The sequence below is a fragment of the Nerophis lumbriciformis genome, linkage group LG08, assembly GCF_033978685.3.
Source record: "Nerophis lumbriciformis linkage group LG08, RoL_Nlum_v2.1, whole genome shotgun sequence".
Taxonomy (NCBI): domain Eukaryota; kingdom Metazoa; phylum Chordata; class Actinopteri; order Syngnathiformes; family Syngnathidae; genus Nerophis; species Nerophis lumbriciformis.
In genome coordinates this window covers 31,976,574-31,992,127 of record NC_084555.2, presented here as the reverse complement: position 1 = coordinate 31,992,127, position 15,554 = coordinate 31,976,574, and the positions used below count along the sequence as shown (strand labels likewise).

The 15,554-nt window shown below is 38.9% G+C and overlaps 1 protein-coding gene across 4 annotated transcripts in view; it reads left to right on the top strand.

The window, feature by feature from the left end:
• The window catches only part of arhgef10 (Rho guanine nucleotide exchange factor (GEF) 10), a 96,573-nt gene that overhangs the window by 65,153 nt on the left and 15,866 nt on the right, over positions 1-15,554 (top strand). For all 4 annotated transcript variants that reach the window (XM_061968673.2, XM_061968671.2, XM_061968674.2 and 1 more), the window contains 2 exons: positions 6,310-6,452; positions 10,906-11,080. In XM_061968673.2, the coding sequence (XP_061824657.1) occupies positions 6,310-6,452; positions 10,906-11,080 (318 nt within the window). The remainder of the gene's footprint in view (positions 1-6,309; positions 6,453-10,905; positions 11,081-15,554) is intronic.

The following is a 15,554-nucleotide window of genomic DNA, read 5'->3' as shown; positions in this document are numbered from 1 at the left end:
TGGTGATACCCACCATATGCTTTAAAACTTTGTCCAATTTGCTGTTTGTTTAAGACAATGTTTGCATTCGATGGAAATGACTATTCATGGTGGAACACTGTCAAAGGTTTTCTTTCTCCGAGTCACTAGATTTGGAAATTAGAGGCTGACTGTGTATGGAGAAATGAAGAGTCCCCTTTTCTCTTGCATTGTGGTTCTGTGTCCATTTGCTTGGTTGTCTGGGAGAAGCCATTCGAAAAGAGGTGACCTATTTAATGTCCTCACTCTCAGACATGCACAGAGAGAGGAAAGGATCCAGGCGGAACACTCTTCCCACAGTCTTTGCCATCCTCAGTTTGGTTCCATCTGTCACTTGGCTCTCATGAATTCACTCTGGCTTTTTATTTTTCTCTTCCTTACTTATAATTATGGTAATGATAGAAAATATTTGATCAAAAACCTATCCATCCAAATAGTTGCATGATCAGCATTCCGCAAATACCAAATGTGTTTTTATTAACTACAATCACACATATTTCTCAGCCTGTCTTTATTTGATTCAGATCAGATGTCTGCTTTAGTTTCCAGCTCTGCTCTTCTGTAAAGTTCATCTACTGACTCTGTGTGTAAGTGTGTGTGTGCGTGCGTGCGTGCATGCCTGTGTGCGTGCGTGCGTGTGTGTGTGTTGTGCACAAAAAAAAGACACAAGAGGAATATGTGTCTAGAGACAGAAGTTAAAACTACAGCTGCTGCTTCTGGAGCCAAGCTGTAGGTTGTCTGGAAGAAAAACAGAGCTCATATTGAACAGTGTAGGAGTGTTTTTGTAGACTTCTCATCATATGTTGTTTTGGAATCCATTACTTTTTTCTGCTTTATCTGCTGCACACTAATTAACAGACTGCAGGACAGTAACTGTCTTTGTTAGGCTTTGGTGGAACTGAATATTTTAGACCATTATTCACATGCTGGTTGGTTAAATTCTTCAGCCTGCCGTAAATAATCCTAGTAGCAACTCTTTCACGTGATCATGATTTTTTTTTAATTCGAAAAATGATGACTCGTTGTTTATCATTTGATGGGAAAACTGCATCTATAAGTAATAACTTTTATTTTAATAGCAACTGGTTTAAGATGTACTTCTTTATAGGGATGGCCTTATGACCATTTCCTAATTTTACCCATGAATGTTAATTCCATACTCCAATTTCAATTTTTGTTGATCATGATAGATCATGACCATATTTGTTATCTCTTGAAGCTCAGCTACAGCTCAAAATAAAGAAACAAGCAGCCTACATTCCTACATGGTAAACTATCGCTCTGCTGATCAGACTAGGAATGAAATGGGATAAAACATTAAAAAGCACTGCTGTGACAGTAATCCTGCTTTCCATCCTAATTTCTCCTGCTTGGAAATGCTTCTCCTTTACTCTTTTGAAGCTGTACAGTCATCCTCATTCTGCCACGCTAGCTTTTTTTTTGTGACGGACTGTGTGAGATAGGGTACAAGAGGGGAGCGGTGACTTGTCATCTGACACTGGGAACATGGGGTCCATCCAGTTCAACATCATCCTGTCGAGGGTATTTTAGTGCTTCATGCACAATTGTCACAGGAAAAGGAGTGTTGTTTATTTACATATACACAGATAGCATGATAAGTTGGTTCGGGTGAGATTGAAGATTTACATAAGACTGAAAGGTAACACTTCTGATTTGTTCTGCTCACTCCTTTTTTGTTTACGCTTTCTGCATGCACATCTATTATAATAATATACGCAGGGCGTTGCTGGAATGCTAATCTCACCTCACCTCTGTAGTATGAGATTACTTCTGTTTTTCCAGTCATTACTGTTCTTACTGAGGCAAATCTCTCCTAGCATGGCACAGCTTCTCAATAGCTGCCTTTGTGCCTGCTCTTAAACAAACATTGTTGGTGAGGCCTCATTCACTTCCTGGTTGAGATTAGGCAAGGCAGTGTGGCATCTGAAGGAAATTAACTTTAGTTTAGACATTGTGCCCTTCAAGCTGAGTAATGCCCAATTTGGACACTCAATCTTGATCCAAATGTTGGGAGAGAAAACAGACATGCATGCTCAGGAACATTGGCGTTGTTAGGCCTATTTTAGGGGGGCTCAAGCCCCCCTAAAATATTCTTAAGCCTCCCTAAATAATTAGGTGTTTTTTTGGTTTTTTTTACAAATAAATGCCGACATATTCATTATAAAGTGGCCCAAATATGAGTTTAAATAAATAATCATATAACCTGTTATTATTCACTCAGTTTCCCCTCACTTCGTAGCGTAAGGTAGAGAGCCCCTTTCGTGCGTCTGTATCCAATCCATTCCACTTGTTCATATAGAAAATGCCCACATCACTCAAATTCCAGCCCGCATTTTCTCTGCGACCTTGCTTGCGGTCCTGCAGGTGTACGAAGCACATTATCTTCCTTTACAATGAGTGAAGCTGCACAAAACCTTGTGTGTGCAATTGTAAATCATTTATTTTTTAAGTTTTGTGTTTCTTGTAGAATCTATATAAAGTAATATACATTAGCCTATTGTTAAAATAATGAAAAAAACATCATTAAATATATTTGTTTTATTGTATTGTTACATTAATAGCTGTTTTATTATTATAGGATGGCTTGTTAAACATTTAATAGGATTTTCAGAGGGAGGAAAAACCAAGACATTTAATATAAAATGTAAAATGAATAAATACATAAAAAGAAAAAGAAAATATATGGTTAAAAGCCATCGTCCCGGGGAGCATTTCATTTCGTCCCGTGCATTTTTTTTAAATAATAATAATAACAATGAATAATTTCTAACTCTTTGTTAGCCGTTTGTGAAGTTTTGTGCTCGTGCGTAACATTCGCTCACATCCTGTGCATCTCCTGGGGGCAAAGCCCCCCCTGTCCTTAAAAGCTAGTAACGCCCCTGCTCAGGAAAGTTTACTTAAAAACTTGCACAAAAACAATGATCTGCTTTTGTACATTAAATAACGCGACATTTCAATTTAGAGGATCAAATAATTGTTCTTCTTTGTAGCATTTTTTACATTTATTACAAATGATGAATAACAAGGACATTGCCACAATCTCTGATGACAATTATTAGTTTCTGGTATTTTGTTTTATTTTCTGAATATAAATCATCCATCAATCCATCATTTTCTACCGCTTGTCCCTTACGGGGTCGCGGTGGGTGCTGGAGCCTATCTCAGCTGCTTTCGGGCGAAAGGCAGGGTACACCCCTTAATCACAAATGTCTCAAAGGGCTCCACAAGCCACAACGACATCCTCAGCTATTATCCCACATCAGGGCAACAAAATACTCAAGCCCATGGGAACAATGAGAAACTTTGGAAGGGACCGCATATGTGGGGATCCCCCCCTGGGTGACCGGTGCAATTGATGCCGAGTGGATACAGTTAATAATGTGAGAGTCCAGTCCATAGAGGGATCAGCAGAGGATCCTCTTGCATGTACACACGTCGGGGCGCAGAGGAGTGGTCACCCAGGGTCCCGACTTCATGTGCGAGTCTAGTCCATTGGGAGATCAGCAGGGGATCATCTTGAATGGAGACAAGTCAGCATCGCAGAGACGTCACCAACTGTTGCAAAGAAGAGTGGTCCATCCTGGGTTGAACAGCTAGCCGTGGATGCTGATACGTAGTCACCTGATAACCTCTCCTCGCAGGAAAGGGGGGCAGAGCAGAAAAGAGAGACATCAGATTAATTGGTCTAAAAAGGGGTCTGTTTAATGGCTAGGGTGTATAAATGAGTTTTAAGATAGGACTTAAATGCTTCTACTGAGGTAGCATCACTAACTGTTACCGATGGGCATTCCAGAGTACTGGAGCCCGAATAGAAAACGCTCTAAAGCCTGCAGACTTTTTTGGGGTTCTGGGAATCACTAATAAGCCGGAGTTCTTTGAACGCAGATTTCTGGCCGGGACATATGGTACAATACAATCAGCAAGATAGGATGGAGCTAGACCGTTTAGTATTTTATACATAAGTAGTAAAACCTTAAAGTTGCATCTTAAGTGCATAGGAAGCCAGTGCAGGTGAGCCAGTACAGGCGTAATATGATCAAACTTTGTTGTTCTTGTCAAAAGTCTAGCAGCCGTATTTTGTACCAACTGTAATCTTTTAATGCTAGACATAGGGTGACCCGAAAATAATACGTTACAGTAATCGAGACGAGACGTAACGAACGCATGAATAATGATCTCGGCATCGGTGGTGGACAAAATAGGACAAATTGTAGCGATATTAGGGAGATGAATAAAGGTTGTTTTAGTAACACTCTAAATGTGTGACTCAAATGAGAGAGTTGGGTCAAAGATAATCCAGAGATTCTTTGCCGAGTCGCGATGTGTAATTGTTTGGTTGTCAAATGTTAAGGTGGTATTATTAAATAGGTGCCGGTGTCTAGCAGGACCGATAATCAGCATTTCCGTTTTCTTAGCGTTAAGATGCAAAAAGTTGCTGGACATCCATTGTTTGATTTTATTTAGACCTGCCTCCGGGTGACTACAATCTGGCGTGTGGGTCAGCTTTAGGGGCATGTAGAGTTGGGTGTCATCAGCATAACAGTGAAAGCTAACACCGTATTTGCTTGTGATGTCACCTATTGGCAGCATAAAGATGCTGAAGAGTACAGAGCCAAGAACAGAAATCTTGTGGAACTGTGCACGTTACCTTAACATACTTCGAGGTCACATTGTTATGGTTAAAGTTTTCATTGGATATTAGTGCGACCCCTTCACCCCTTTTATGGAGACGAGCAACAGGTATGTTCACTCATATAATTAGGAGGAGATGCCTCGTTAAGCGGGAAACAATTATCTGGTTTTAGCCAGATTTTCGCTGACACCATTAGAACTCTTATTTTTGTTTCCATTTCATGTTTTTCTCCTTTTGCCACCACCTCTCCAGTCTGGGAAGGGGCTCTCACATCGGTTTCTGATTGGCAATCAGGACACACCTGTTCCTGGTTGCCAATCAGGACCTGTCCTCTGGACGTATTTGCATCAATGTTGCTTTACAAAAAAAAATTGTAACTAAAATGTGCAAGGCTTTACTTGTGCTTCATGTGCATTTCCCTGCTGGACTATTTATTTGTGTTTTGTTATTCAATACATTTTTACCTGCACTATGCCTGACGTCTCTGCATCTCGAGGTCCAGACAAACACAGACCATAGCAGACAAGGTACCGTATTTTTCTGAGTACAAGTCGCTCCGAAGTATAAGTCGTACCGGCCGAAAATGCATAATAAAGAAGGAAAAAAACATATATAAGTCGCACTGGAGTATAAGTCACATTTTTTGGGGAAATTTATTTGATAAAACCCAACACCAAGAATAGACATTTGAAAGGCAATTTAAAATAAATAAAGAATAGTGAACAACAGGCTGAATAAGTGTACGTTATATGACGCATAAATAACCAACTGAGAACGTGCCTGGTATGTTATCGTAACATATTATGGTAAGAGTCATTCAAATAACTATAACATATAGAACATGCTATAAGTTTACCAAACAATCTGTCACTCCTAATCGCTAAATCTGATGAAATCTTATACGTCTAGTCTCTTACGTGAATGAGCTAAATAATATAATTTGATATTTTACGGTAATGTGTTAATAATTTCACACATAAGTCGCTACTGAGTATAAGTCGCACTATGAAAAAAACTGCGACTTATACCCTGAAAAATACGGTATTAAGAAAAGGTGAAAGTGAGACCCTTTTTTGTTGTTTTGCTGATTTAGATTTCTGATATTTTCAATGCGTAAAATCTTAACCACAGTCTGAGTTTTACCGTAGTTTAACCTGAGGTTGTTGGTCTAACTTCAGAGCCAGTTAAATTCTTCCACACCAAACTCTTCCGTGGAAAATAGTTGTTTTAAAATCATATTTGTGGTCTTTATGAAGTGTGCGTGCAGTGTTTCATGTGTGCCGAGCTGCTCCTGTGGGTGCAAGGCACATGGAGAGCATAGCGCGTAGGAGGTGCAAGCAGGATGGCTATGACTAACGCCTCACAGCGCATCTATATTCACAGCAAAGGCTGTGAAAATCCATCAATGGCCTCTACAACACTATTAACAGCATTTATAGATGCAAATGACCTTTTGGTGTGACGTTTATGAAGACATAGAGTCAATATGTCCACAGTTCAGACGGTACTTGTTTGACTATCTTGAAATGGTAATGGCCCGTGTTCAGTATGTAGTACTACAAGCACAAAGGTTGTAATGAATGTACATCATGCATGTGATTTTGTGTCCTATTGATCCATCATTCTATCTACAACAGATGGACTGTGGAACAGCGATAAGCCCAAAGTCGTGAAGCTCGGAGTCCTGCCGATCAAGGCCATGCTGGCTGTGGAAGAGCACCTCTGGGCTTCATCGGGTGGGCAGGTCTTCATCATTAGTACCCACACACACAATGTGGAGGTAAGTATTTTAGGAGTAATTTAAAGGGGACAGTTCTTTTTTTTTTAATCTCAGCGAAGATTAAGGGGAAAAAACGAATTTTCGACTTATCTGTCCCTGTCTGCCTGTGCAAATGACACAGGAAACTTCTAGTGGAAGATATGATGGCAGCCCTAATCATCCTTCCATTCGTTTGTTAACGTTTGTGGGAAAATGTGTGCCTCTAGAGAGTCAGCTCAGCAAGGAAGGGAAAAATTAGTTAGTTTATATAATTGGTAGAATTGACAAGACAGCTGATTAAAACAACGGAATAATAATGTCAGGTTATGTTATCTTACTTCCGCCCTGAGGGCTTCTTTTTTCCATATTTTGAAATATGACTTTGACATTCCATTAATGTGTCCTACTCCAGTTTCAGAATTGGAAGCACCTTTAGTGGGGCCAAAAATAGTCCTGTCCCTCTGACATGCACTCACTTATCTGTTTAGCCCCATTAAGCTCATTATGTTGGACCACCTGCCTATCTTCTCTTTTTCCGCTCGCCACTGTGGAATTAGACTTAATGCAGTCGCACCGGGAGTTTGGAGCAGTGCGAGGTATCCACAAGTGAGGTGCTTAATCAATTTGCAATACATGTTTACTGTATGAATTAAAAAGAATGAGGGAAAACGTTAAATTTACATTTTATGCTTGATTTTATAGCTGGTTTTCAGAAGTGCCTTGCTGTGAGATGCCTATGAATGAAGTCCACTGAACTAAATTTAACTCTACCTACATGTGTGGCGAGATTATGTAACTATTGGCTAGGAAAAGACCAGTTATTGCTTTCTTTATAGTGAATTCAGTTTTACACATTTCACTCTACAAGTCTTGAAGTGGATCTGCACTTTTTGGGGCAATATTGCCTATCACTTGCAATCCCTATGTGAGACAAGAACACATACACATTGGTCAAAAGTTTGCATACACTTGTAAAGAACATAATGTCATGGCTGTCTTGAGTTTCCAATAATTTCTACAACTCTTATTTTTTGTGATGGAGTAATCAAATCAAATCAAATCAACTTTATTTATAAATTGGAGCACATACTTGTTGGTCACAAAAATCATTCATGAAGTTTGGTTCTTTTATGAATTTATTATGGGTCTACTGAAATGTGACCAAATCTGCTGGATCAAAAGTATACATACAGCAACATACATTATCGATTTTGGTGATGTAGAAAAGTTACAATCAAATCAAATTGGCTTCATGACATGGCCTCTTAACTTCATTTGAGTGATTATGATTGACGACACCTGTTTACTTCTCTGAACCCATTTAAATAGGGCTCATGTGATGCAGTCATTAGACTCGGTTACAAATGCGACAATGGGAAAGTCAAAGGAATTCAGCACAGATCTGAAAAAAACGAATCATTGACTTGAACAAGTCAGGAAAGTCACTTGGAACTATTTCAAAGCAGCTTAAGTTCCCAAGAGCAACTGTGCAGACAATTGTTCATAAGTATAAAGTGCATGGCACAGTTTTGTCACTGCCACGATCAGGAAGAAAACACAAGCTATCACCTGCTGCTGAGAGAAAATTGGTCAGGATGATCAAGAGTCAACTGAGAACCACCAAAAAGCAGGTCTGCAATGAATTGGAAGCTGCTGGAACACAGGTGTCAGTGTCCACAGTCACGCATGTTTTGCATCGCCATGGACTGAGAGGCTACTATGCAAAAAGGAAGCCCTTGCTCCAGAAGCAACACCTTAAGGCTCGTCTGAAGTTTGCTGCTGATCACATGGACAAAGATAGGACCTTCTCGAGGAAAGTTCTGTGATAAGATGAAACAAGAATTAAGCCGTTTGGCCACAATACTCAGCAATATGTTTGGTGGAGAAAAGGTAAGGCCTTTAATCCCAGGAACACCATGTCTACCGTCAAGTATGGTGGTGGTAGTATTATGCTCTGAGACTGTTTTGTTGCCAATGGAACTGATGCTTTACAGAGAGTAAATGGGACAATGAAAAAGGAGGATTACCTCCAAATTCTTCAGGACAACCTAAAATCATCAGCCCGGAGGTTGGGTCTTGGGCGCAGTTGGGTGTTCCAACAGGACAATGACCCCAAACACACGTCAAAAGTGATAAAGGAATGGCTAAACCAGGCTAGAATTAAGGTTTTAGAATGGCCTTCCCAATGTCCTGACTTAAACCCCATTGAGAACATGTGGACAATGCTGAAGAAACAAGTCAATGTCAGAAAACCAACAAATTTAGCTGAACTGCACCAATTTTGTCATGAGGAGTGGTCAAAAATTCAACCAGAAGCTTGCCGGAAGCTTCTGGATGGCTACCAAAGCGTCTTATTGCAGTGCAACTTGCCAAGGGACATGTAACCAAATATTAACATTGATGTATGTATACTTTGACCCAGCAGATTTGGTCACATTTTCAGTAGTAAATTCATAAAAGAACCAAACTTCATAAATGTTTTTTATGCCAAACAAGTATGTGTTCCAATCACTCTATCACAAAAAAATAAGACTTGTAGAAATTATTGGAAACTCAAGACAGCCATGACATTTTGTTCTTTACAAGTGTATGTAAACTTTTGACCATGACTGTATGTCTTTCTCTTTTTTATGCATTCTAAATCGTAAATAAACGCTAGCAACAGGTGTCTAACAAGGCAGGTAATGGGGATTCGATTTATTTCGCTTACAAAGCCCTCTAAAAACATCCAATAACCTCCATCAACATTTCATATACACCCTGTAAGTATATATGTAATTTAGTAGCAAGCACATTCATAATAACATGTAATATTTACCATACTTTGGTCATTTTAAGCATTGCCGGGACATTTTGGCGGCACTTAGATTTTACCGAGCGCAACGCAATGTTCATTGTTTTCCATCAACAAAATAAAACTACTATTAATCATGGCAAACTGAGAGCTTTAACAATGACTACTTTGGGATAAATGATGATTCAGAACCTTATATCTTTGAGCCTTAACATAAGGAGGATGAGCTACAGGTTTTAGAAGCTGAGATTTTTAGAAGCAGATTCAGCCCCAGTGAAACACGAAGCATCATGTAGCACTATTGCTAAGTGCGAAACAAGAAATACAAATTACGAACATAATAAAACAATCACTTACTGTACAATGTCTGCTCTCACTGGGATGCAGACTGATAGGATGATTATATATTTTAGCACAAGACTTTTCACATTTAGATGATGAATTAATCATAGTCCTCACTCCTCAGGGAAAACAAAAAGTGGGAGCAAACAAATGTCTGTGTTACTAAAGTAGTTTCTCGGCATTCGCTCTTATAACTACAATGACGCTAATACTTGGCTAATATGCATGTCACAGCATGCATATTATTAAAAAAAAGTGCAGTTCCCCTGATTCAAACCAATTCAATTGATTTGTGTTAGTGTCTGATGGCTTTTTTTTTCTGCTTTTTTTTGGTGGTTTTTGGTTTCAAGAGGGCTTTATAGGCGGATTAAATAGATCCCATTGTTAGCCACCTCAAGCTAGCGTTTTTTGGGGATTTAGAATAAACATCAAACATATATTAACGTTGTTGCCCTAGGGTAAACTGGGTGTAACACATGGCACACTGACAAAGCTTAACCTATTGTTACTATAACAATCTACAAGGTTAATGTAGGTTGCTTCTCTTTCTCCCCCTCCATTTTTCTGCATTCTTTCGTATCTCAAGTTATCATTACGTATATGTATTGTTGCATTTGAACAACTGTATTGTTGATAATAAAGGTAAATTATTGGTATTGTTCATTATCAATAGCGCTATTTCTATTGGTATTTGTATTGATCCATTTTTAGTGTAATAATGCTCATTGTCATTTCTGTATTATTTTTTATTTTTCGCTAACTGCTTATTTGCTATTACTTTTACCATCATATTTGTACATGTCGTATTTGCTGATGTTGCTCTATTGTTGTTGTTGTTGTTGTTTGCTGTTGTTGTTTTTGTCTCTCTGTCTAATCCCCCTCTTGTCCCCACAATTTCCCCCTCTGTCTTCTTTTTTTCTCTTTCTATCCCCTCCTGCTCCGGCCCGGCTGCACTAAATGATAATATAAATACATTTAATAAAGTCAAATACAAATAAGGCAACAAGAGAAGTATCCTACACTTCTCTTTTGTAAAGTAAATCTGAACAGCCGACATGGGCATCTACATCAACTATATGACTTGCCTGAGAAGCTGGACAGGACACAAAAAAAAAAAAAAAGAATAAACAACAAAGAGAAACCTATGTGATCTTGTCTAACATAGGATTTGTGAATGATAGGTAAAATAAATACAAAAATGTTGATCTCTTTTTAGAATTTTATTTTATTGTGTAATCATTGCTAATAATTACAGTAAACGCTTTATTATAGTCTGCATTTGTCAAGGATCTGTATTTACTGTATGAACCCCTTTCCACTTACATTTGTCCCACCCAGATGCAGCTGGAGGCCCATAATGAGGAAGGTATGGTGGTGTCCAACATGGTGGTGGCAGGGGTGGGCATCTGGATTGCCTTCAGCTCCAGTTCCACTTTGCGTCTCTTCCACACTGAGACCATGGAGCACCTGCAAGACATCAATATTGCAACACCTGTTCACAACATGCTGCCCGGTAAGATAACATTATTATTTCCAGGGCCCAGTCAGCATTATCAGGACTCAATCAGGACACAATGTGCTTATTTCTCTCCAGCGTGAATTTGACAAACTCAGTTTTTCTAGTTCATGCAATAGTAGGACACACAGTTAGGTACACCTGCACAATCTAATAATATTCAATTAAATAGCATGGTACTCTCATGGAGGTATGAATAATACCAATATGCTTATTATAGTGCATGTAGTGTATTGTGATCTATAACTGCAGTAAATTTTTACTTCTCATAACTGAGTAAGGTAATTAAATGTTTCAAAACATCTCTCTTGAGAACTGTTCATTAGACTGTTACTTTCATGATTGTCATAATGATTCTCCCACAGTTTGAACAGCTTGGAGAAGGTATGCCCGTCTCGATTGTTTTGGCCTGTCCATTAATGTCTCTAATATGTTTGAGAATCGTCATCTGAAATAGCTGAGAACAAAATAGCGGCATTAGGCAGCCTATTTCTTCTCTAAAGTTTTATTATTTCACCACAGAGGGTCTGATGTACTAAAGGTTTGGGTGTACTAAAACAAGTGCAAACTTGATCTACTAAGCCAGTGCGCAGAGGATTCTGTCTCATAAATAAGCAAAATAGAGAGTGCAATAAATTTAGCATGTCTGTATTCATGTATATGCAGAATATAAGTTGATATGAGAATGCCTACAATACTGGGAGGCGCAGATGCAAATGTAATTATTTAGCGCTCGCCATGTGCTTTATCAAGACTGAAATTGTTTGGGGCCACTGTTGTGCGTCCTTATTTCGTACATTTGAAATGTGCATGCAAACTGGCACAGTTAAGCACAAATGACTGTGAGAAAGGAGGTGATGACAGCGAATGGACAGATAATCCACCGTCCTACATGTGTGTGTGTCAACATATTTGGACTGTGAGAATTTAAAAAAATAGACATATCTATTCAACAATATAATGTTATCATTGTATAGCTACTGGATGAGTTGAAGGGTTCATATTATGATTTTGTTCTACATTTAAAACACTTTATTGTGGTCTACATAACATGTAATGGTGGTTCTTTCGTCAAAATTTTGCGTGACTTACGTTTTGCAGATTGTCTTCAAGCCGCTTTCCTACCCTCTCTTCATGATGTGCCTTTTTGTGGGTGGTCGTTTTTACATGCCTCTACTTTAACTGCGTCTTCTCCCCACCAGCCATGTTGTAGTTTTAGCGCTTCCATATCAAGCCCAGTGAAAGATATAATTAGAACTATGCGCTACCTTGTAATAGAAATGGCAACAGCCAAGGATGCATGTGCATGTACGAGCCAGTCTGTCCCACAACAAGAGAATAGAGGAACAGAAGAAATTTAGTGAATACATAGTCACACTACAATGGCGTACTCGCGCAAAGCTCTTTTGGCATATCTCTATCATATATGGAGAATCTGCTGATGTCACAATTGGGAAAAACATCTCAAATGGGGTGAATTCCAAACGGCTCGTTTAAAGAAAATATGAAGGAAGCAAAGATTTTTTTTGTAAATATGTCTGCAATTTGGCCATGGTATGATTTAAAATTTTCGGTACTTATGCAAATACCAAATACACAAAAGCAGGTATCAATATGCAAGAAAAATTGGTTTTGCAAAATAGGTCAGTCCTTATGTGAGACAATCACACATTTTTTATGCATTTTAGCTTGTAAATAAATGTTAGCAAAAGTCACCTAAAATGGAGGTAATGACCCCAAAAGGGACAAGCGGTAGAAATGGGTGGATGGATGAATGAGATTTGCTCTATTCAGCCGATAAAGTGCTCTAAAAAACCTCCATCAACGTTTTGTATACACGCTAGGCTTGTCCCGATACCAATAATCTAGTCCCCGTACCGGTACCAAAATGTATATCGATACTTTCCGATACTTTTGTTACTTTTCCAAAAAAAGAGAACTACGAAAAATGTCAATATTGGCTTCATTTTAACATAAAATCTTACACTACATTAAACACTCACAGTCAAAGAACAACCTTACAAGTTTAAAATATAAATTAAAAGGCATTAAACACATTGGGCTTTTGTTGTTGCACTCAAAGAACAAATTACAATTTTCCATATTACATATAACCTGCCATAATCAAGGATTAGGTTACAATAGAACAGAAAGTTTTACTGTCATATAACATTATTCATCATTTATGGTTGCCACTCCTGGTTTGTGCCTTTTAATAATTAGAATTATTAATAAGTACTAAAAACAAAACTATGGATACATGCACACAGATAAGCCATGTTGCAGGTAAAACACATTTATTAAACACAAAACACAAATTGTAGGAATTTGTTACAAAGTTTAGTAATTACACTTGCATTAGTTGACGTTAATTGGGCAGTTTTAACTCTGCTAATATTTGGCATCAATCCAAGCAGCTGTGTGCGTATCTACATGTGCACAGCAGGGGAGTTAGGTAATTTATTAGAGTAGTGTGTTTGTGAGAATGGCAACGTGTTGGCTGAGTGACGTCAGTGAGTGAGTGGGCGAGTAAAGAGAGAGAGGTAGCGCGTGTACTGTGCAGTAGAAGGATGAAGGGGTCCAGTTGTGTCCTGTAAAACTAATAATAAAGCAACCAGATTGTCACGAATCCGTGGCTTCGTCATTCTGATCCGAAAGCGGAGCTGAGCTTAGACGCATTGCGGGTAAAGTGAAGGGTGTTACCCCTGACGAAATCATTCGCCCTGGAAGAAACGTCTGTCCTGTGCTCCTCGACTACGGTCTGCATGGGAGCCAAACAGATGGAAAGGTGAAACAACAACATTATTACCTGTCACTCTGTATAACTCTTTGTGCAGATCTGAATGTTCATTATTTAAATGTTTACCTAAGTTTGAAGCAAAGGTGGTAATACTACTCGCGTGTTTTAAAGCAGCTGTTGTGAGAGTAGCCTATGTGTGTGTGTGTGTGCTCCTTTAAGAATGGCAGTATGTGGGGTGAGTGGACAAGTAGGGAGAGGTAGCAGTCGTATGTGCAGGAGTGTTAATAGTCCGGTTGTGCCATGCGACGAGGTGGCGACTTGTCCATGGTGTACCCCGCCTACCGCCCGAATGCAGCTGAGATAGGCTCCAGCGACCCCAAAAGGGACAAGCGGTAAAAAATGGATGTATGTCCGGTTGTGCCCTGTGGAAATTATAAATAAAGTGACCAAGTTGCAACTAATTGACAGCCTCTTCATTCTAACCAAAGAGTGGAGTAAAGGTAAAATGAAGGGTGTTACCCACGACAAAACATCGGCCCTGGAGGGAACGTCTCCCCTGCGCTCTTTAACCACGGTCTGGGAACCGACAAGCAGGAAAGGTTTAAAACAGCATTTGTAGCGTGGTGCCTCCCTGTTTAATGCGTCACCTTTATTGTTAGTTTTGAAGCCCAAAATACTTCCATATTGCACTTCACACACCCTCTTTATTAACCAGTAGAATTACCATTTTTTGCAATTCTTCCCCACCACAATGTTATTACTTGTATGCACTTTGTGTGTGCGTTTTGACACACTCAGCAACATGCGCCTCGGCTCTGTAGTCACCGCCGCACAGCGGCATTCAGATGAAAGAACAGTACCGGTACTTTTCAAAGGTGATACAGTACCAATTTCAATTGATTAGAACCACGATACTTTAATAGGACCAGTATAATGTACAACTCTAATACACGCTGTAAGTATATATGTTATGTAGTGACAGGCACATTCATAATAACATGTAATATTTACGTATTTTGGTCATTTCAAACATATAGCGGCGTATTTCCATCAACAACAACACTATTACTAATCATGGCAGACTTCATGAGAGACAACAGAGAGTATTTTGGGAAAATAATGATTCAGAACCCTATATTTTGGAGCCCGAATAAATGGAGGATGAGCTACAAGTTTTAGAAGATCTGTCCTAAACAGGTCCAGCTTTAGTAAAACACTTTGCATCGTGTAGCTTTATTGCTAAGGGCTAAACAAGAAATACAAACTACGAACATAATAAAACAAACACTTACTGTACAATGTCGGCTCTCACTAAGACGTTAATTGATGGGATGTTCATATCTTCCCGTTTAGATGAAGAATTAATCATAATCCTTCCGCAGGTATAAAAAAATAAAATAAAATAAAAAAGGTGACGCAAACAAGCGTCTTTTCATGTCCTTCTCACCATTTAAATTTAATGTCAAAGTTGACCAACTTCTCAGTTTATGGCAACAACCTTCTACTATACATTTATAATCTCAAACTAACGTTTACAGACTTAGAGGTGATGCGGCAGCAGCTCAGTATGTCAATAGCTGCATAAGCAAGTTACCTCTGTGGTCATGGCGTCGCTAAAAGCAGTTTGTCTGCATTAGCACTTATAATAACAATATCGCTATTACTTGGTTAAATATGCAGGTCTCAAGATTTAAATGGAGTATTGTTGCCGTTTTTTAGACGTTTTTTTAG